The sequence below is a fragment of the Anas platyrhynchos genome, chromosome 4 (assembly GCF_047663525.1).
Source record: "Anas platyrhynchos isolate ZD024472 breed Pekin duck chromosome 4, IASCAAS_PekinDuck_T2T, whole genome shotgun sequence".
Taxonomy (NCBI): domain Eukaryota; kingdom Metazoa; phylum Chordata; class Aves; order Anseriformes; family Anatidae; genus Anas; species Anas platyrhynchos.
In genome coordinates this window covers 79,229,361-79,249,999 of record NC_092590.1, presented here as the reverse complement: position 1 = coordinate 79,249,999, position 20,639 = coordinate 79,229,361, and the positions used below count along the sequence as shown (strand labels likewise).

The window sequence follows — 20,639 nt, the reverse complement described above, 5'->3', positions numbered from 1 at the left end:
TGCTGTGCCCTGCAGGCCCCTGCCCAGGCCCCCGGTGCTGTGCCCCCGCCTCTCCTGCAGCAGGAGATGATGAGAAAAGTTCACCGTTAGCAGCGCGTTAACAGGAGCCGCTGCCTCCCCCTGCCCCGCTGCAGCAAATGGTGATAAATGGGTTCCATATGGTTCCCATAAAGGCAGCGAGTGCCACATGCCTCTCCCCTCTGCCCCAGCCGTAAGCAAATAAATTAAAGCAATTACTGCTGCAGCTCGTCTGGCTTTTAATGAGCCGCGAGGAGCGGCTGAGAGCTCCCGACGCGTCCCGCTTGCTGGAAATGTCAGCGTCTCCCCGGCGCAGCGCCGCAACCGCAGCCAGGTGCTGGGGCCCTCCGGGGCCACCGGCCGCAGGGGAGCGGGGTGCACCGGGGGGGTGGGAGTGCCATGGGGGGGGGATGTTTTTTGTGGGGTGGCTGCCCCCAGTCTGCTCTGGGCATGTCCCCCCCGGGCTTGCCCCCCAGGGCACCTTTGGGTCCCCTGCAGGAGCCAGCTGAGGGTGCCGGGGCGCGAAGCCGTGCGCGCTCCCACAGCCGGTGGAGAGGGGCAGGAGCAGGGGGCGTGGGCTGGGTGTGAGGCAGGGGGTGCAAGGAGAAGGTGCAGGGTGAGGGGACGTGGATGTGAGCACGGTGCTCGTGCAAGCGGGATGGGTGTGCAGGGCACTGATGTGAACACCTCGCTCCTGCACCAGGGCCGTGTGGGCATCGAGGTGAGCGTGGTGCTCGTGCAAGGAGGGTGCGTGGGTCCTGCTGCTTGTGCCAGTGGGGTGTGTGTGCAGGGCTCGGCTGTGTGCGGCGTTGGTGTGCTGCTTGTGCAGGTGGGGTGTGAGTGTGGGGCACTAATAAAGGCTTGTGCGAGCCAGGCGTGTGTGCAGGGCCCTGCTGCGAGTGTGCCACGAGCCCCGGGGAGCGTGCAGCCGTGCGGCACCACCGCAGCGTGCGAGCAGGGCGCAGGCCTGCAGATGTCTCTGTTTCCCACCAAATGCGCAGCGGGGCTGGCGGCACGGCCGTGCTGCGCCCCCCTCCAGCACCGCGGGTCCCCGCCGAGCCCCCTCCCTGCGGTCACCCCCACGAGCTGGGGTGCTGGGGACACTGGTCCCCGAGTGCTGCTCCCTGGGGCCTGGCCCCCGGGTGCCATAGCCAAGGAGAAATCTGGGCAGGGTGCTGGTGGCACCGGGTGCTCAGGAGCTGGGGAGGTGCTGGGGGACCCCAGGGGGTGCAGGACCCCTGCCAGCGAGGCTGGCCCCTGCACAGGGGGTCCCGGGGGTCCCCATGGCTCCACTCCCGTCCCCTCCCAGCCACAGGCACGGTGCTCTCTCCTCTGCCTCAAGCACCAGCCCCGGCAGCCCCTGCGATGTCCCCAAAGTGACAACTGCCAGCAGCAGGGTGGGCACCCCAGGGTCCCCCCAGACCCTCCCCACATCCCCCAGCAGGTGACGGCCACCTGGGGGCACCCGGGCTGTGGGTGGGGACCCCATGCAGGCGATGGGTCCTGTGCACCCAGACCCGCTGTGGGTCATGCGTGGCGTGTCCCCATTTGGGGACAGGGACGAGGTGGCCCTGGGCCCACTCCCGGTGCCGGCGGTGCCGCGCTGCCGCTCGCTGAGCGCTCCCGCGAGCCCCGCGCTGCGCCGGCGCCCGCCGCAGTTGTACACACAGGCAGCCTCATTAACCTTTCTTGATTAAGGCAATTATTTCCAGCACATTATCCTCTAATCTAAACATCGCAGGCTGCGCTGCTCCGCGGGGCTGGGGGGGCGGGAGCTGGCACCCGCAGCCACTGGGATGAGCTGGGGGGTTTGGGGGTGTCCCCAGGGCGCCCCGATGGGGGTCCCCTCCCTGCACACCTTGTCCCAACCCCCCAGGCTGGAGACCCCTGCACAAAGGGGAGGATGTGGGGGGGACGCAGGGGGGCTGAGGGACCCCAGAGGTGCTGGGGGGACCCTGGGGAGGGGGGGGCAGCTCAGGGGGTCTGGGGGCTGCAAGGGCCCCAGTCCAGTGGCCCCTGGTCCTGATGTGGGTGCAGGTGCTGGGGTGCCCCATCCCCGTGGGGCAGGGAGCCCTCGGGGGCAGCTTGGGGGGGGGATCCGGGGGGGCTGCAGGCACACCACGGGAGCTGCTGCCTGCGCCGGGGGCCATAAATATTTATGGTCCTCCCAGGCAGATGCTGGCAGCATCTGTGCGAGGCGGAGGCTGCCGGCACGCCGCTCGGTGGGGTGGGTGCGCGCCGTCCCACCGCGACGCCCCCTCGCTGCCAGCACGGCCACGGCCCCCACCCCAACCCCACGGGGGGCTGGGGACACCCAGGGCAGGGTGGGGAGGGGGCACCGGTCCCCCCCCCCCGGGTCCTGCTCGTGCCAGAGGTGGCCGGCACAAGGAGCGAGGGGTGATGGGGGTGGTGGGGGTCCCTTCCCACAGAAGGGGGGGAGTGGGCTGTACGGCAGGGGGGTGCCACCACCCAGAGGGTCCCAGACGGGCTGGAGCAATGGAGGCAGCTCTGAGACCCCCCCCCACCCCCTGAGCAGGGTGCTGGGGGCAGGCAGTGGGGGCTGCGCTCTGTGCACCCACCCCGGCTGCACCCCCATGGCTCCTCTGCCTCCTGTGCCCCCCATGCTCCGTGTGGGTGCTGCAGAGTGTGGGGGGCTGAGAGGGGCTGGGGGGGCCCAAATTTGCACTGCCACCCCCCTGAGCACTGCCCAGCTGCCCGCACCCACCCGTGGTGCTGGGTGCCCCGGACACAGGTGGGTGCACACCGCTGGGTGTGCCAGCAGGAGGTGTGGACACACGCACCCCCCCCAGCGTGGCAGCAGGGCCCCCCCCCCGCCCTTTGCACACGCGTGTGCCCCACTGCCGGCTGTGCCCCCATTTGTGTGCAGGGTCAGGGTGTGGGGCAGGCGCTGCGGGGGTGCTGAGACCCCCTGGGCTCCTCGGGGGCACAGCGGCACGGGGGTCCTCCCCTTGCACGTGTGTGTGTGTGTGGGGGGGGGCGCTGCTGTTGCCCCCCAGCACTGCTGCAGCCGGGGTTTTGTGTCCCAGCCTGGAGCGCAGCCCCCCCGCAGCGGTGGTGCTGGGTTTGTGGGGTCGGTGCCCGCACACCTCCCCCGGGGCACACCCACACCCGCGTGTCCCTGTGCACATGCAGCCCACGCACACGCTCACCCCACGGCCCCGCAGCCCGCTCTGCGCCCCCTCCCTGCGACCCCCCCATGTGCCCCCTTCGCACTTGGGGCTGGGTGGAAAACCCCAACCACGTCTGGTGCCTGAGCGTGCCCTGCTGCTCCTTGTGGCCAGGGGGGTCCCCAAGCCCCCCTGTCCCCCCCATGTCCCCCCCACATCCCCCTACCCAGCTCCTCTCCCTCCTGTAGGGTGGTCCCAGGCCGCTTTTGGGCTGTGGGGGCAACAGGGGACGGGGCACAACCCGCTGCCCCCCCACGCATGCTGGCTCAGCCCCTGGCTGTGCTGAGCCCCTGGGGCTGGTTATGGGGCAGGCACAGCCCCACACCCCCAGACCCCACAGCATCCACTCCCAGGGACCGTGGCGAGCCTGGTCCGGGGGCGGCCGTGGCCCCCCCGCAGCAGCTGCGAGGGCTGGGGGCTGGCCCCACGTCCCCCGGGCTCTGACCCTGCAGGGTGGGGAGGAGCGGGCGCGTTCCTTGGGGTCCCGGGGGTCCGGCGTGGGGAGGAAGCTCCGCGCCCACCCCGCTGTGCTCCGGGCTGCGGGGCTGGGGCTGAGCGCTTCCAGGTGCAGGGGGCCAGGACCGGGGCAGCAGCTCGGCCACATGGAGAGGGGACCCCCCCCGGGCAGGGGCAGCCTGCGGCCCCCAGCCCTGCCGTGGCACCAGGCTCCAGCACCTTCCAGAGCCTCCCAGTCCCTGTCCCAGTCCCTCTCTCCCTGGCCCCAGGACCCCCATGCGCTCTCCCTGCCCCAGGGTTGGTGCAGGGCAGCCCCCTCCCCACCCACAGACCCTGCTGAGCCGCTGCCTTTCTGCAAGTCCTTTTTTATTTCTGTTTCAAAAAGCCCCCCCCTCCGAGCCAGCCTGCACCGCCCGCCCCGTGCCACCACCCTGGGGGGCACCAGGACCCCAGTGTGGCCACCCCATCCCGGCCACCCCGTCCCCAGCGCTGCGTGACCCCGTCCCCAGCCCCCTGGCCTCGAGGCTGGGCTGGGGACAGGGGCCGGCACTGGTGGCTGGGGGTCACCGGGGGGGGGCTCTACCCTGGGACCCCCAGCTGGGGACGGGTGGGGACAGCCGGTGAGGTCCCAGCTCTGGAGGAGGGGACGGTGCGGGGGGCACAGGCTGGGCACGGAGGCGTCACCTCGGCTGTGGCAGGGGGACGGGGGGCACGGCCACCCTGTGAGGGGGTGCGGATGGGGCAGGGACGGGGGTGTGGGGGAGAGTGGTGTTTTTTTTTTTTTTTCTTTCCCTTTATTTACAAAATTTCTGTCCGCTCCCCCCTGCCTGGAAGTGCCAGCAGAGCCCCAATGGGGAGGGGGGGCAGTGCCAGCCCTGGGGGGGCTCCCACCCGGCCCAACCTGGCTAAAACCAGTGTTGATGGCAGTAACGGGGTGGCAGCAGTGTCCCATGTCCTGTGTCCCATGTCCCGTGTCCTGTGTCCCGTGTCCCGTGTCCCGTGCCCTGTGTCCTGTGCCTACTGCCTCCGGGCGCTGCCGGGAACCGTGCCGAGGGGCTCGGATGGCTCAGGGTGGGCAAAGTGCTCAGGCTGGGGGTGGGCAGCGTGGCCCCCCCAGCTGGGCAGGATGGGCTGGGCTGAGCCCCCGCACGGCCCCGGTGCTGTGTGGGGGCGCAGGGGCAGGGACCCGGCCGCGGCCGCCCGGGAGCTGCGGGTGGGCGGCCGCACATCTGGAAGCGCGCAGCTGGGCGAGCCGGGGGGGGAGCAGGGCCGAGCCTTCCGCCCCACTTCCCGGAGCTGCCCCCGCACGGGGGTCCCGGTCCTGCTGCACGGGTCTCGGGGTGCCTCTGAGGATGAACTCGGAGGGGTTGATTTGATCCCAGGAGCTCCCCCGAGGTCTGTCTGGCCCCACAAGGGACTGTGCCAAAACCAGGATCCGGCCACGCTGGCCCCTTCTGGTCGTGCTGGCCAGGGGCACCCCGCAGCCCTGGGGGCACCCCGCTGCAGCAGGGGCTGAGCTCCGGGACCCGTGGGCAGCCGGGGCAGGGGGTCCTGGCCCTGCAGCCCCCCCAGCCCTGAGCACGGGTCGGAGGGGCCGGCACCGCCACGCTCACGGCTGCGCTCGGTCCCGTCCCCGTCCGCTGCTCGGGGCTGTCCCGGCTCCTGCGGGCAGCACGAGGAGCCTGGGCATGGCTGTAAGGGAAGGGGAGGGGTCGGCGGTGCTGGGGGGGGGGGGACCAGGACCCCAGCCCTCCATGGTCTGGTCCCCACCAGGTGTGGATGCAGCACCAGGCACCTACTGTGCTTAGGAATAGGCCAGTCCCTGGAGCGACCGTGCCGGGGTGTGGAACTTGTCCGAGTCCTCAAAAGCCGGGTCTGGGCGGTGGGGACGGAGAGGGTGAGCCCAGAGGGGACAGGGACAGGGACGGGGATGGGGACAGGGCTGGGGGCAGCCCCCTCCCGGCCGGGCTCACCTTGCAGGCTGCTGCCGCTGGTGCTGGAGCAGGCGGGCGGCGGCGAGGTCTGCGGCCGCACCACGGGGGCGAAGGCGCTTTTCTGCTTCACCGCCGAGATCATGTTGACGGGGGAGAAGGAGAAGCCCCCGGCGGGCGCGGAGCTGGCGGTGCCGGACGGGAGGGTGATGGAGGAGGCGCCGAGGGGGGGGCTGGCGGGCATGACTGCGGGGGGGAAGGCGCTCAGGACCCCCAGCCCCTGCGCCAGCTCCCCCAGGGGGGACCCAAAGGCAAGGGACAGGGATGGGGACGGGGATGGTGCTTGGGGAGGGGGTGCCCGCAGCCAGGGCAGAGCCGGCGGCACGGCCCCCGGTGGGGACTCACTGGCGTAGGGGGAGTTGGCGGTGGAGCCGTTGAGGAAGCTGGGGGAGCCGGGCACCCCCAGGCCGGCCATGCCGCTGCCCCCGTAGCCGTTGATGCCGGAGGTGCCGCCGTAGCCGCCCTGCTGCGGCGTGGAGCTGGGCACGTAGCCGCGCGGCGAGGCGCTGCTCGTGTTCCGGGAGTAGCCTGCGGGCGAGAGCCGAGGTGGCACCAGGCAGGGTGCCACCCCCACGGCCCCCACAGCCCCTCCAGACCCCCACAGCCCCCAGCCCACCTTGCTCGGGGCCCTGTGCCGAGTCACCGATGTTGACGGCCAGCTGGCTGCCGAAGGAGTTGACGCCCATGACGGCACCGGGGCCGTGGCTGCCGAGCGAGGAGAGCTGCGCGGGGGCACGGGGGACGCTGTACAGCGCCTCGGCGATGTCCGCCGCCCGCTTCAGGATGATGTCCTGGGGATGGCACGGGCACGGCGTCACCCGGGGCTGCGGTGGGGCCGTGGGAGCGGGGCAGCTCCTGCGGCCGGACCTGGGCGGCTCCGGCTTCCGCGCAGGTTCGGGGGCGGCGGCGCCGGGGGGGTCCCGCGGCCCTGACTCAGCGCCCGGGGAGTCCTAACGCGGAGCAGATGTGGGGCCGGCTCCTGCGGCCCTGCTCCAGCGCCAGGAGCTGAGCCCGGCCAGATTAGGGGGGGGTCTGTGGGGTGGGATGGGGCCGTGGTACCTGGTTGCTGTGCGGCATCCCGTACAGAGCCTCCACCAGGTCGGCCGCCCGCTTCAGCAGCACCTCCTGGGCAGCGAGGGGCACAGGGTCAGGTGGAACCCGGCCCCCCCTGCACCCCCCCACGTCCCCGTGCCAGTGTCACCTCCCCAGGCTGCCGTGCAATGCCCCGAGCCCAGCCCCAAGGGGCCGGGACCCAGCGCTGCCCCACTTCATCCCCACCTTGGGCAAGCGCTCGGGGTCTCCGGGGTGCCGGGGGATGACCTTCTGCAGGCGCTGGAACCCGTAGTCGATGGTGGGCTCGTTCAGCGCTGGCCGAGGAGAGAAGGGGGGAGTGGTGAGGCCAGCCCCGGGCCCCCAAACCTGCCCTGTCCGCTGGGGAAACTGAGGCACGGAGCACTGTGCATGGAGCCGAGCAGGGGACAGCGGAAAGGGGGACCCCGGGGTCTCTCCAACCACTGCAGGGACCCCCCCCACATCACCCCTGTCCCCCCCCATGCAAACCACCGCAGCCCCTTCCCTTGGCACCCCCATATCCTGCGCCGGCTGAGCCCTGGGGCTGGCAGTGGACCCCACGGCACCCCCGGGGGCCGTGCCCCCTCCCCGGGCTGCGGGCCCCTCACCGGTGTAGACGAAGCGCCCCGGGGCGCCCTTGCAGAACTGCTTGGACTTGTAGGAGAGCGTCACCTCCACCACGCCGGGGATGTGCCGCGGGGGGGTCTGCACCCGGATGGCGTGGGGCGTGATGAGCTGCGGGGACAGGGAGGGGGCTGAGCCCTCGGCCGGCTGCGCGCCCCCCCCCGCCCCGTGCCGTACCTCGCTCCACACCAGCATGGTGCCAAAAACGACCTGCAGCCCGTCGAAGAAGTTGTCGCCGATGACGATGACGGTGGCGCCTCCGGTGGTCCAGCCCTCGCTGGGGCTGATGGCTTTGATGCAGGGGGTGGCTGCTTCGGGCGGGGGGGGGGGAGAGACAGGGCAGCAGTGAGTGTGGGGCGCGCGCGTGGCGGGAGCGGGGGGCGCCGGGGTCGGGGCCAGGGGCGCGAGCTGGGGGAGAGAAGGCAGAGAGGGAGAGCAGAGGCAGAGAGTGAGAACCAGGCGGCGGCGGGGGGGGCGCGCGGCCGGGGACAGACGGACACGGACAGACGCCACGCGGGGAGCACGGGATGGCTGGCGCTGCCGGGACGCGGGGACAGGCGGGGGCGGCGGGGGGGTGACGGGGACGGTGCCACGGGGGGGCGGGCGGGTGGACGGACGGACAGAGGGAGCGGACGTGTCGGGTGGGCAGGCAGAGCACGGCGACAGCGGGCGGACGGACAGACGGACGGCGGGGGCGCACGGAGTGGCTGGGGGGGCGGCGTGTGCGTGGTGGCAGGACAGCCTGGACGTGCTGGACGGACAGACAGACGGGCCGAGGGACAGACAGAAAACGCACAAGGACGGCGGGGAGATGGAGAGGCTGCGTGCTGGACGGACGGACAGACGGACGAGGCACCAATACCGGGCTCAGTGCCCACCCCAGGGTGCCCGCTCGCCCCGCTGACCCGGCAGGAGCAGCGTGGGGCAGAGCGGGGGCACCGCACGGCCCCCACTTGGGGGTCCCGGCACGGGGACACATCCCCTGGGGCTGGGGGCTGCCCTGGTGCCGTGGGGCTGTGCCAGACCCCGCAGCCTGCGGACAGCTGGGGACCCTGCCCCGTGCCCGGCCACCCCTTGCACAAACACACACACGTGTGTGTGGCTCTGGGTGTGCAAGCACCCGTGGGTGTGCGCGTGGGGCTGCGCACGGCTGTGCACACGTGGCAGCAGCACGGCACACGCGTGTGCACACGTGTACATCCCGTGTGCGTGCGCGTGCGCTCACCTTCGGAGGGGTCGAGGCGCCGCGCTCGCCGCCCGTGCTTGGAGTTGTTGTGCACGAACATGTTGTCGGACACGGCCAGCACGTGGCCGTCCACGTTCACAGTCGTCGACACGACCACCTGCGGGACCCACCGTCAGCCCCACCGCCCCCTCCTGCCCCACAGGGGGGGGGCGCAGCCGTGGGGCGCATGGGGCTGGTTCCCGTCCCCGTGGGGACCCCCGCAGGGCACCCTGCCACGGGTACGGTGCCCACCGGAGGGGTCCCGCGGTCACCTCTGGTGTCCCCTCTGCCTCTGGGCACGCCACCATTGTCACGCCTGCCCCCCAGCCCCCCCCGATGTGTGTGCCAACACGCACCACATGTGTGCACAGAGGTGGGGAGCCAAGGGGGGGCGGGGGGGTACCTGACCGTGCTGGTGAGCACTTGTGTGCGCCACGGGTGCCGTTCCCGCACAGAAACCAGTGCCCCCAGTACCCCCCCGGCACCACCAGGACCTGCCCGTCCCACGCCACCCCCAGGGGACACCCCGGGTCCACCACGGCGGGGGACACCCCATCCCGCCCCCTGCGCCCCCACCCCAACCTTCCCCCCTCCCTCCCTCCGGCGTGGACTTGGCTGTTCTCCCGGAGCTGCTTGGCGCTATGCAAATTGGATAGGTCGTTAATCATGTAAAAATGTCACAATTATCATATCTTTACGAGAGGCCCTAATGAAGGCGCCCGTGCTGGGTGGGGGACGGGACAGAGCCCCCCCCCCTACACCCCCCCCCGCTTCGCTACGGAAACTCCAGCTGTGGGAAGGGGGACGCTGGGGAAGACTTTGCGAAGGGGTCGGGGGGGGGGATTCAGGATCTGATTCGCCTTCTTCGTTGGATCGAACCCCCCCAAATCCCCTCGGCCCCTCCGAGGAGGAGATGAGGATCCCGATGTGTGGGGCAGGGCTGGGAGGGGGGGGCCCGGGGCTCACCTGGAAGCGCCGCATGTCCCGTGGGTTCCCTGCGTTCTTCAGGCAGTTTTGGTTGCACTTGAGGAAAAACTTGAGGAAAAACCTGGGGAGGAAGGCGGGGGGCCAGCGGGGTGAGGGCAAGCGTCCCGCTGTCCCCATGTCCCCAGCCAGACGTGCTCGGGTGCTCTCCACACCCCCCCCCATGTCTACACCTTGCAGCAGTGTGTGCACACCCCAGGACCCACGGGAGTGGGGCAGTTTTGGGAGATGGGTGGGCAGCAGGGAGAGCTGCCCCCAGCACCTCCCGGCCTGATGAAATATTCAGGCCCTAATCAGCATCGGTCCCTCAATAATTAATGAGCAGCAGCAGCACTCACATTAGGGGCAGGGATGGGATGGGATGGGGTTGGGATGGGGATGGGGATGGGATGGGATGGGATGGGATGGGGATGGGGATGGGGATGGGGATGGGGATGGGATGGGATGGGGATGGGGATGGGATGGGGATGGGGATGGGATGGGGATGGGGATGGGGATGGGGATGGGGATGGGGATGGGGATGGGATGGGGATGGGGATGGGATGGGGATGGGGATGGGGATGGGATGGGGATGGGATGGGGATGGGGATGGGGATGGGGATGGGATGGGGATGGAATGGGGATGGGATGGGATGGGGATGGGATGGGGATGGGGATGGGATGGGGATGGGGATGGGGATGGGATGGGGATGGGGATGGGGATGGGGATGGGGATGGGGATGGGATGGGGATGGGATGGGGATGGGATGGGATGGGATGGGGATGGGATGGGGATGGGGATGGGATGGGGATGGGGATGGGATGGGGATGGGATGGGGATGGGGATGGGGATGGGATGGGGATGGGGATGGGATGGGGATATGGGATGGGGATGGGGATGGGATGGGGATGGGGATGGGATGGGGATGGGATGGGGATGGGATGGGGATGGGGATGGGATGGGATGGGATGGGGATATGGGATGGGGATGGGATGGGGATGGGGATGGGATGGGGATATGGGATGGGGATGGGGATGGGATGGGGATATGGGATGGGGATATGGGATGGGGATATGGGATGGGATGGGATGGGGATGGGGATGGGATGGGATGGGGATGGGGATGGGATGGGGATATGGGATGGGGAATGCACAGGGACCATGGCACACAGGCACACAGCTAGCAGCACAGACCTGTCCCCCAGTATCACTGACACATCCCCTGGGACCACAGCCACACCACGCACCCCCCCCCCCCCCCACAAACCCCCCCTGAGCTGTGGTGCTGACCAGGTCGCGGTGCTGTGCCCGCTCACCACCCACCTGGATGTGCCAGGTCCCCCCCCCCAGGTACTGCCCCAGGTCACTGCCCCAGTCCCTGCTCCAGGCCAGGTCCCTGCTGCGCCAGGCCACCAAGCAGTGCCATGTCACCATGTCCCCCTGTGCCACCCCCTCCCCTGCTCCAGCACGGCACAGCCCCAGCCCCCCCACACCACCCTGGGGTGCCATCCTGCCCCCGTCCTGCCTCGGCATTGTCTCAGTGCCTGATCCCAGCACCCCCACACTGACAGCACCCCAACATCCTGCTCCAGCATCCCCCTGAGCACCCTGCCCAGCACGCTGCCCTGGTACCCTGCCCCAGCAGCCCAGCCCCATCCCATCCCATCCCATATCCCCATCCCCACCCCATCCCATCCCCATCCCCATCCCATCCCCATCCCCATCCCACCCCATCCCCATCCCCATCCCCATCCCACCCCCATCCCCATCCCATCTCCCATCCCCATCCCCATCCCCATCCCCATCCCCATCCCATCCCATCCCCATCCCATATCCCCATCCCCATCCCATCCCCATCCCATCCCCATCCCATCCCCATCCCCATCCCCATCCCATCCCCATCCCCATCCCCATCCCATATCCCCATCCCATCCCCATCCCCATCCCCATCCCCATCCCATCCCCATCCCATCCCCATCCCATCCCCATCCCATCCCCATCCCATCCCCATCCCCATCCCCATCCCACCCCCCCCACCCCACCCCAGCACCCCCCCGCCTTGGCTCCCCGGGGGCTGGGGAGAAGCCGGGGAGGGTCAGGGGGTGCAGGACGCATGAGGGGAGGGGGACGCAGACCCCCGAGGGCCCTGTCCATCCCCACCGGAGCACCCCCCCCACACACTGTCCCCTAGGTTACTCCTGTCCCCAGCCAACTCAGGGACATTTTTCCCAGGAAGGGCACTGGAAGCGCCCCCCCACAACCCCCCCCAACCCTCCCCAACCCCCCCCTCCCCGTGTCCCGGGCGCGGGGCCGCGTCCTCGCAGGTGGTAATCAGCGGAAGGAAGGCGCGGGGAGGGGGGGCCAGGAAAGCAACCCCCCCCCCCGCCAGGAGATTGACAGGGGCGGCTCGGGGCTGAGCCCCCCCCGGCCCGGCCCGGCCCGAGAGGGGAGAGGGGCGGCGGGCGGCCCCCTCCGGCACGGCGCAGATGGGCGCAGAGTTAAAAATACCGCGCGGCGCATCCATTAGCATCCTGATGCGCCGCGCTCCCCATTTAATATGCAAATTCCCGGCAGTGCTGCCGAACACCTTCTGTTCCGAGCGCATAAATTTGAATTCGCAATTAGAATAATCTTGTATAATTAATGAAAAAAGCGTCAATTTTAGCTCCTAAGTAATTTGATTAACATGTTGATAGGGCACTTATCTGGCTCTCTAAACCAGTGGGGCCGGGCGTCGGGCCGGGAGCGGGCGCGGGGGTAGGGCCGGGGGGCGGCGGCGGCGCCGGGCGGGACCCTGCCGGCCCCGGGCACGGAACGGGATGGGGGGGACGGGGGGGTCCCCAATAGGGCCGGGTCATGGGGTAGGGGCAGGAGCAGGGACAGAGCCGCGACCCCCGGGCACGGCACCGGGCAGGGGTCCCCGGGGGTCTCCATGGCCAAAGGGGTCGGGGGTGGTCAGCGCGGGGGGGACCCGTCCCCATGGGGTGGGGGGAAGAAGGGGGAGGGGGCCGGGGCCCCGGGGACCCTCTGGCCGGTACCGGGAGTTTGTCTTGGCCGTGGAGTCCCGAGGCTGTGTGGGGATTTCCTGATCCATAGGGCGGGGGCGCATCTGGCCCTGCACATCTGGCCGTGCACATCTGGCCAGGCACAGCTGGATGCTGCTGGGGGGGGGGGCACACCCCGGGACCTGACACCCACCTGGGGCTGGGGTCACACCCGGAGGGCAGGGGACAGGGATGGGGACACGGGGACACGGCCTGAGAGCACCGCCAGAGCCCCCCCGCATCCCGGGTGGCCCCCAGGGACCAAGGGGCACGGGGTGAGGTGAGGAGGGGGCACGGCCCCGTGGGGCTGGCTGGGGGGGTCGTGGTGCCGTGCCCAGCTCAGAGCCTGGGTCCCACTGCTGCCCCCAGTCCCACAAGGGGGGGGGACCTGGAGGTGGCTCCTGACCATCGGTGCCCCCTTGCGTCCCACTTTAAGGGCAGGGGACCCCCTCCCCGCTCTGCCCTGGGGTCGGGGTGCCCCCGGGGTGTCAGCCCCTGCATGGGGACCCGGGGGTGACACCTGCTCAGCCCCGGCACCGAGGGATGGGGAGCACACACGGGGACCCCGGGCACGACACAGGGGTGCCAGCGCTCACCCACCACGCAGCAGGAGGCCCCCCCCTGTGGGGACACGCCTGGGGACACCGTGCCAGGCTCTCCCCGCTGTGTGGGGCCCTGTGCTGGGGGGGGGGCTCCCCCTTGTCCCCCAGGGCCCCGGGCAGGACCCGGTGCCGCAGTGCCAGCTGCACAAACAGCAGAGAAGAGGGAGCAGGGAGCATGGAGAGGCTCCGAGGTCGTTAGCGCTAACGAGGCAGCGCTCACATCCGCCCCCCCCTCCCCCCCAGCACAGGGGCTCCCTGCCCTGTGGCTCCCCGGGGACCCCCGGGCGCTGCCCCGTCCGTACCTGTCGATGATGACGGGGTCCGAGGGCGTCTCGTTGCGGTTCCCGCAGCTCTTCTTGTCACAGCAGCGGCTGGGGGAGAGGAGCAGAGTGAGGGACCCCCCAGGACCCCAGCCCCAGAACCCCCCCCCCCATCACCAACCCCTTTACTGGGGAGCAAAAGTGGGGGGCAGCCACGGAAGGGACAGCCACAAGCCCCCAGGAGAGCAGGGCTGGAGGGGTCCCCGGGACAGGGACATCGGCCACGTGGTGCCAGGGCACGGGGGGCACTGGGGTGCCACAGGGGGCCACCCTGCTGCAGCCCCCCCTTACTGGTCCCACTGTGCCACCAGGCTCTGAATTTGGGCTCTGCAGCGGGGTGCCACGGGGTGGGCTCCGTGCGCCGGGGACACCCACACCCCGCAGGCTCCCACGGGGACAGGGGGGACACGGCAGGGCCGAGCCCCACGGGGAGCAGGGGGCCCGGCCGCAGCATCGTTAGCGCGGCTCCTGGAGCTCAATTAGCCGTGCTGGCACGGAGTGCTAATTTGCACAAACACCGAGCGAGCGTGGTAAACAAGAGCGGCTCTAATGGGGCACCGGGGACCAAGCGCTGGCACCAGGCAGCTGCGGCCGGCAGCCCCCCCCCCTTCACCCCCCCCCAAGCCCCCCTACCTGCACATGATCTCGTGGGTGAGGAGGACCCGGCACATCTCGGGGTTCTTGTCCTGCCCCTCGTAGATGATGGCCTGGGGGGGGGGAAAACGGGAGGTGGGGGCTCCACCGGGAGCAGCGGTGTGCCCACAGCCAGGGGGTGCGCACACACGCGTGTGCCCATGCACACCCCTGTGCCCACGCTGCACGCAGCCGTGCCCACCCTGCACACCCCCCTGCGCACACGCAGGGCTCGGTGGCTTCATGGGACGGGGCGGGGGGGGACACCACGGGGACCCCCCCCCAGCGTTACCTGCTTGGACATGGAGTCGACGAGCCTGACGTAGAGATCCTGCTCGGTCCGGACCCCTGTGGGGCGAGAGGGGTCGGTCAGCCCAGCCCGCGCCCCCACGCCGCCCCCCCCCCCAGCACCCACCGTTGCTGTAGAGCAGCTGCAGCCGGTAGTGGATGCCGTTGTTGGTTTTCTCGCCGTTCTGCTCCTGGGGAGGGGAAGGACGGTCGGGAGGGGGCCGCGGGGTGTCACCGTCCCCCGGGTGCGGCCCCAGACCCCTCACCTCATGGTGTTACCCCCCCCCCGTCCCGTGCCCCCCGGCCTCACCCGCTCCTTCTCCACGAAGTCGATGAAGGAGGTGCGCTCGATCTCCACGGGCTGGCCCTGCCGGTCGTACATGGCCAGCACGAAGTGGAAGAAGTTGGATTTCCGCAGGTTGGAGGGGGGCTGCTTCTCAAAGTGGGCTCGGGCCAGGCCCACCCCGCTGCGGGGACGAGGCAGGGGGTGAGCGCGGGGCGGCTGCCGGGGTCCTGCGCCCCCTCCCCAGGGCCGCCTGCGTCCCCCCGTGGAGCCCCTTCCCCGGGAGGGACTCGGCGTGACGTGCCCATCGTGGTGCCCCCGTGGTGAGGGTGTCCCCGGTACCCACGGGATGCTACGGGGATGGAAGCAGGGAGGACCCCGGCCCCCAGCCCTGCACCACGGCTGGGCCGTGCCCCCACCCAGCTCACCCCCACGATGAGAACACAGAGGGGGGCAGCCACGGGGACCCCCCAGATCCCAGTGCCGCAGTGGGGTCCCACCACGTGCGCACAGCCAGGGCGAACGTGGGCACCAGCAGCCCAGCCTCACGGGACCCCCTTGCTGTCCCCGCAAGGACTTGGTGACAAAGCAGCGGTGGCACAGGGTGACAAGGCTCGGGTGGCACACGGTGACGAGGCACGGGTGGCACGGGGGGGGTCAGCGGATGGGCAGCAGCCCTGGCACTGCCCGTCCCCCCGGCACACGCAGCCACCCACACGGCCGGCACCGTCCCCAGCCCGGCGGGTGGTCCCCGTCCCCGCAGCGGTGTCAGCACCCTGGGGGGGGGGGGTCAGGGCCGCCCCCGCCCCGCACATCCGCGTGTGGGGCCGCGGGAGCAGGACCCGGCCCTGCCGTGAGGCTCGGCCAAGACAAACACGGGGCTGTAAGAAATTCCCCGCTTCCGCGATTAAAAACACATCGGGCCGGGAGCGAGCCGGGGGCGGGGGGCTCGGCCCCCCCAGCACCAGCCTCGGGGGGCTCGGGCTGCCGGAGCCGCTTCCCACGCTGCCTCCGAGCCTCCCCAGCAGGGCAGGGAGCGGGGACCCACGGGGACCCCACAGTCCGCCGTGACCCCCGCTGTGGGGCAGGACCCCCCTGCGCCCGCAGCCCCCCCGGTGTGGGGCAGCCGGGGCGCAGGCAGGGGTCAGCACCGAGGGGGGGCACAAACGTGAGGGACTCGACCCCTCCAGCCCTGCTCCAGCCCCGGAGCCCCCCGGGGGGGCTGGGACAGGGCTCGGTGGGGGCCAGGGCGCTGCCGGAGCCGGTCCCGGTACGGGGCCCCCCCGCTGCGCCGGGGCACGGCCGCCACCTGATGGCCGGCCCGGGAACGGCGGGGGGGGGGCACGGCCCCCAGACCCCCTCCAGTCCCCCAGACCCTCACCAAAGCTCCGGGACGCTCCGAGGCCGGGGGGCGCGCAGCCCACCCAGGTGCCCGCGGGGGGGCTCCGAGCCCCTTGGCACACACTGGGGTGCCGGTGCCCTGCGCTTGCTTTGCACTCGGGTGCCCGAGCTCAGTGCAGCGTGCACGGCTGGACACGGGTGTGCACGCTCACACTCGCTGTCCCCGTGCACCGCTGGCACCTCCTTGCACACCTCTTTGCACACTCACACCCCCGCGTCCTCACCGCCTCGCACCCAGGCTCCGAGCAGTGTGGGGGGCGCTCCCCAAACCCCCTCTGTGCCCATGAGCGGGGGCTCTGCCAGTGCCACGCTCCGAGCTCAGGACCATTATCCCCAAACATGGGTGCTGAGCCCAGGACCCCCCAGCGCACGGAGACCCCAGCTGGGTGCACGAAGCCCCACGATGCTGCCGGGACGGGGACCCTGCCGTCCACGGGGCTCCCGGCTAATGCGGAGGTGGCACGGCCCCAGCAGCAGGGCAGCTGCAGCGAGCCTCGGCCTTTTAATTCCCCTCCGCCTCCCCCAGGCTTTTTTGGCCCTAAAGTGCAGCGGGGGGGAGCGGGGGGGGGGGCCCTTGGGCTGCCGGCCGGGTAATAGCTGCATCTCTGCTCCCAGCGCTGCCGAGACCCCGGCGCTCCGAGAGCCGAGCCCGGCTGCCATTAATTATTAAAGGAAATCAGAGCATTTCCTAGCAAATGAGCCCAGCGAATGTCTGTTACAGGAAAGCAACATCTTCCACTCACCGATCCTCCAGGAACAGGGGGCACCGCGCAATTACGCAGCCCCCGGCTCCGCGCTCGGGCTGCGGGAGGGTTGGGGGGGGAGCCCGGGGAGCCGAGGCACGGGGCGCGGGCTTGTCCCCGGGACCCCGACCCTAAAAGTCACCCCCGGGATGTGCCCGAGGCTGCTCGCGGGCAGCACGTGGGGAGCGGGGCTGCGAGGTGCTGCAGGATGGTGGCAGGGGACGGATGTCATCCGCCTGCCCCCCCACCACACCGGGGCACAGGGAAGTTTCTGGGTGCACAATGCCCAGCCCCTCCCTGCGCCCCGGCTCTCACCCCCCTCTGCAGCCCCCTCCCCACCTCCCGGGGCTGGGCCAGCCCCCCCCGGTGCAGCCCCTCTGCTGGGGTGCAGCGGGGGCCGGGTGGTTTTTGGGGGGGCGCAGTAGGATCGCTGCAGTTTTCCAGCACCCTGGAGCGTCTGCGAGTGCAGCAGCTGGGGGGGGTCCCGGGGGAGACCCCAGGGCTTCCAACGCAGCCCAGCCCCAGTGTCCCTGGCTGGGAGGGGACACGGGGCAGGGGCAGTGGGGTGGCAGCGCCCACACCCTCACTGGGCTGCGTCCAGGCTGTCCCAGGGCCCCCGGCACCCCCCGGCACCCCGTGGCACCCCCAGGCAGCGCCGCAGCACGCCGCAAGCACGGCACCCCAGGACCGAGCCCCCCAGCCCATGGGGACAGCAGGAGCAGGGGCACTGGGGACAGGGGTGGAGGTGTCCCCCTGCCACTGCCGGGACCCCTCTGGGTGTGGGGCTGGGGAAGGGCAGGGGAGCTTTGTGCACCCATGGGGACGGGGTGGAGCACGGGGAGCCCCACAGGGAGGGCAGGGGACGGGGACAGGGAGGGCAGGGGACAGGGACAGGGACATACAGGGCACGCAGAGGGTGAGGCAGGGCACAGGGGGCTGTGCAGGCTGTGTGAGCGGGGTCTCGCCCGGCCGATGCCACCAGCCCTGCCCAGGAGCAGGGGAAGGCACCGCCGCCAGCCCTGCCCTACAGCCGGGGCGCAGGGTGCGGGTCCGACCCCAAGACACCCCAAGACATGCAGCAGCAGCTCGGCACGAGCCCCTCGCAGCTCTGGCAGCAGCACCTGCCCCGCTGCGGGACCTGCCAGCCCTCCCAGCACGGGGCGACCAGCCTGGCACGTGTGGGGTGACAGATTTGGGGTGCTGCTGAGGTCCCTGGGGGTCCCCGCGGTACCCAAGGAACTCAGGGGTCTGGATAACCTGCGAGGCCTGGGGAGCCCAGGGTGTGGGGGGCACTTGGGATGCCCAAAGTCCCCAGCGGGCACTAGGGATGCCCAAAGCACCCGGGCTGCTGAGGGGGTTGGGTGCCTGGGGTGCTCGGAGCGTGCAGGGTGTGCCTGTAGGGTGCGGGGTGCTTGTGGCGCACGGGGTGCTCGGGGTGCTGGTGGTACCCGGGCTGCTGGGGGCAGCCGGGATGCTCACAGAGCCCACAGAGCTCACGGAGCCCGGGGTGCCCGTGGAGTTTGGGGTTGTTTGGGGTGCCCTTGGTGTTTAGGATGCCCATGGAGCCTGGGATGCTCATGGTGCCGGGGATGCTCATGGAGCTTGGGGTACCCAGGGTGTTTGGGATGCCCACGGAGCCCGGGATGCCCGTGGTGTTTGGGGTACCCACGGTGCTGGGAATGCCCACGGAGCCCGGGATGCTCGTGGAGCCCGGGGTGCCCGTGGTGTTTGGGGTGCCCGTGGTGTTTGTTTGGGGTGCCCTCTGCGCCGCCGTCCCCTTACCTCTGCGCCGCCGTGCTGGCGTCCAGGATGCCGGTGCCCTGCAGCCACCTCACCGAGGGCAGCCCGGCCGTCAGCGGCTCTTCCTTCATGGGCAGCCCCCCCCGGGGCAGCGCCTCCTGCACGGAGAACATGGCAGGGGGCTCAGCGGCCGCCCCCAACTTGCGACCCCCTCCCCAAAAACCACCTCCTCCGGGGCGCTGCGCTCAGAGCCGGGCAGGTGCCGGGCGCCGCCGTCCCGGCCGCCGGGGAAGCGGCATCTGAGGCTGCTGGGGGGCCGGCAGAGAGGGGAGCCTGGGGGGGGGGGGACCGGGGGGGTCGGGGGGGCGGAGGCAGGGCCGGAGAAGTTGGAGACGGAGGAGCCCAAGTGCGGGGACCGGGAGGGGAAAGGGGCGGGGGGCGGCGGGGAAAGGTGGGGGGGGGGAGGAGGGATGGGGAGGGGAAAGGAGGAGGAGTGGAGGGAAGGATGGGGGGGGGGGGGGGAGAGGCAGAGGAGGGGAGGGAGGGAGGGAGGAAGGCTGGGGGGAGGAGTGGAGGGAGGGCTGGGGGGAGGCTCGGGGGGGCTGGAGGAGGGATGCGGGGCGAGGGGGAGGGAGGGAGGAGGAGGAGGAGGAGGAGGAGGAGGGCTGCGGGAGGGGGCAGGCGCGACCCGGGGCGGGGGCTCGTTACCGGCCGGGAGGCGGCGGCGGCGGCGGTGGGCGCAGTGCGGGGGGGCGGCGGCGACGGCAGCGGCGGCAGCGGCATCAGCAGCAGCAACGGGCGGCCGGGGGGGGGGGGAACCGGGGGCGGCGGGAGCCCGGCGGGGGCGCCCCCCCCGCCCCGCCGCCTTCCTCCTCCTCCTCCTCCTCCTCCTCCTCGACCCCTGCGCCCCGCCGCCGCCACCAGCACCATCAGCACCAGCACCCGCCGCCGCGGCCCCCCCGCCCCGCCGGCACGGGCCATGCCGCCGCCGCCGCCGCCGCCGCCGCCGCCTCCCCGGGGAGGCAGGGCCGGAGCCGCCGGGGGAGGCGGGGGCCGCGGCCGGGCAGGCTGACATCATTCCGGGGAGGAGCGGCCCCTCCCCGAGCCGCCGAGGGGCTCCGCGGGCAGCGCCGCCGAGGACGGCGCCGGGGGGGACCCGGGGGGCGACCGGGGGGGAGCTGGGGGTAGGGGGGTGGTCGTGGTTGGGAGCCTGGGGAGGGCGCGGGGGTGCGCTGGTGGGTGGCACCGCTGCACCTGTGAGATGCCCCGAAAGGACCCAAAAGTGCTCCTGGGGGTGTCGCAGAGTGACCCCGCTGCATCGTCCCAAGACATCCCGAAAGGACCCCAAACTGCTCCCATGAATGTCCTGGAGTGACCCCACTGCATCCCTTGAGACACCCCAAAAAGATCCCAAACCAGTCCCATGAATGCCCCAGAGTGACCCCACTGCATCCCCCAAGATAACCCAGAAGGACCCCAAACTGGCCCTGCAGATGCCCCAGAGTGACCTTACTGCATCCCCTGAGACACCCAAAAAGGACCCCAAAGTGCCCCCGGGGATGCTGCAGAATGAGCCCACCACATCCCCCAAGACACCCCAGAAGGACCCCAAACTGGTTCTGCAGATGCCCCAAAGTGACCCCACTGCATTGCCACAAGACACCCAAAAAGGACCCCAAGATGCTCCTGGGGATGCCACAGAGTGACCCCACTGCATCCCCTGAGACACCCCAAAAGGACTCCAAAGCATTCCCATGAATGCCCCAGAATGACCTCACTGCATCCACCAAGATAACCCCAAAAGGACCCCAAAATGCTCCTGGGGGTGTCGCAGAGTGACCACACTGCATCCCCTGAGACACCCCGAAATGGCACCAAACTGGTCCTGCAGATGCCCCAGAGTGACCCTGCTGCATCTCCCGAGACACCCCAAAAAGATCCCAAACCAGTCCCATGAATGCCCCAGAGCGACCCCACTGCATCCCCTGAGACACCCCAAAAGGACCCCAAAATGCCCCCAGGGATGTCACAGAGTGACCCCAATTCACC

The 20,639-nt window shown here is 70.9% G+C and overlaps 1 protein-coding gene across 4 annotated transcripts; it reads right to left on the bottom strand.

Moving 5' to 3' along the window:
* Positions 1 to 4,010: 4,010 nt before the first annotated feature.
* On the bottom strand, positions 4,011 to 19,592 carry LOC140002529 (transcription factor COE1-like). Of its 4 annotated transcripts, none has more exons than XM_072037946.1 (18): positions 19,299 to 19,587; positions 18,633 to 18,748; positions 14,734 to 14,890; positions 14,551 to 14,614; positions 14,428 to 14,483; positions 14,136 to 14,209; positions 13,485 to 13,553; positions 9,540 to 9,621; positions 8,574 to 8,691; positions 7,526 to 7,659; positions 7,333 to 7,459; positions 6,932 to 7,020; positions 6,713 to 6,778; positions 6,270 to 6,444; positions 5,999 to 6,181; positions 5,636 to 5,839; positions 5,462 to 5,537; positions 4,011 to 5,354 (listed from the first exon to the last, which is right to left on the bottom strand). In XM_072037946.1, the coding sequence occupies exons 1-17, from the start codon at positions 19,569 to 19,571 to the stop codon at positions 5,467 to 5,469; spliced, it is 2,058 nt and encodes a 685-aa protein (XP_071894047.1). In that variant the 5' UTR covers positions 19,572 to 19,587; the 3' UTR covers positions 4,011 to 5,354; positions 5,462 to 5,466. The 4 variants fall into 4 exon arrangements, with proteins under 4 accessions (XP_071894047.1, XP_071894048.1, XP_071894049.1 ...); XM_072037947.1 differs by having other exon boundaries at positions 7,526 to 7,656; positions 19,299 to 19,586; XM_072037948.1 differs by lacking the exon at positions 19,299 to 19,587 and having other exon boundaries at positions 7,526 to 7,656; positions 18,633 to 18,902.
* Between the last annotated feature and the right edge of the window lie 1,047 nt (positions 19,593 to 20,639).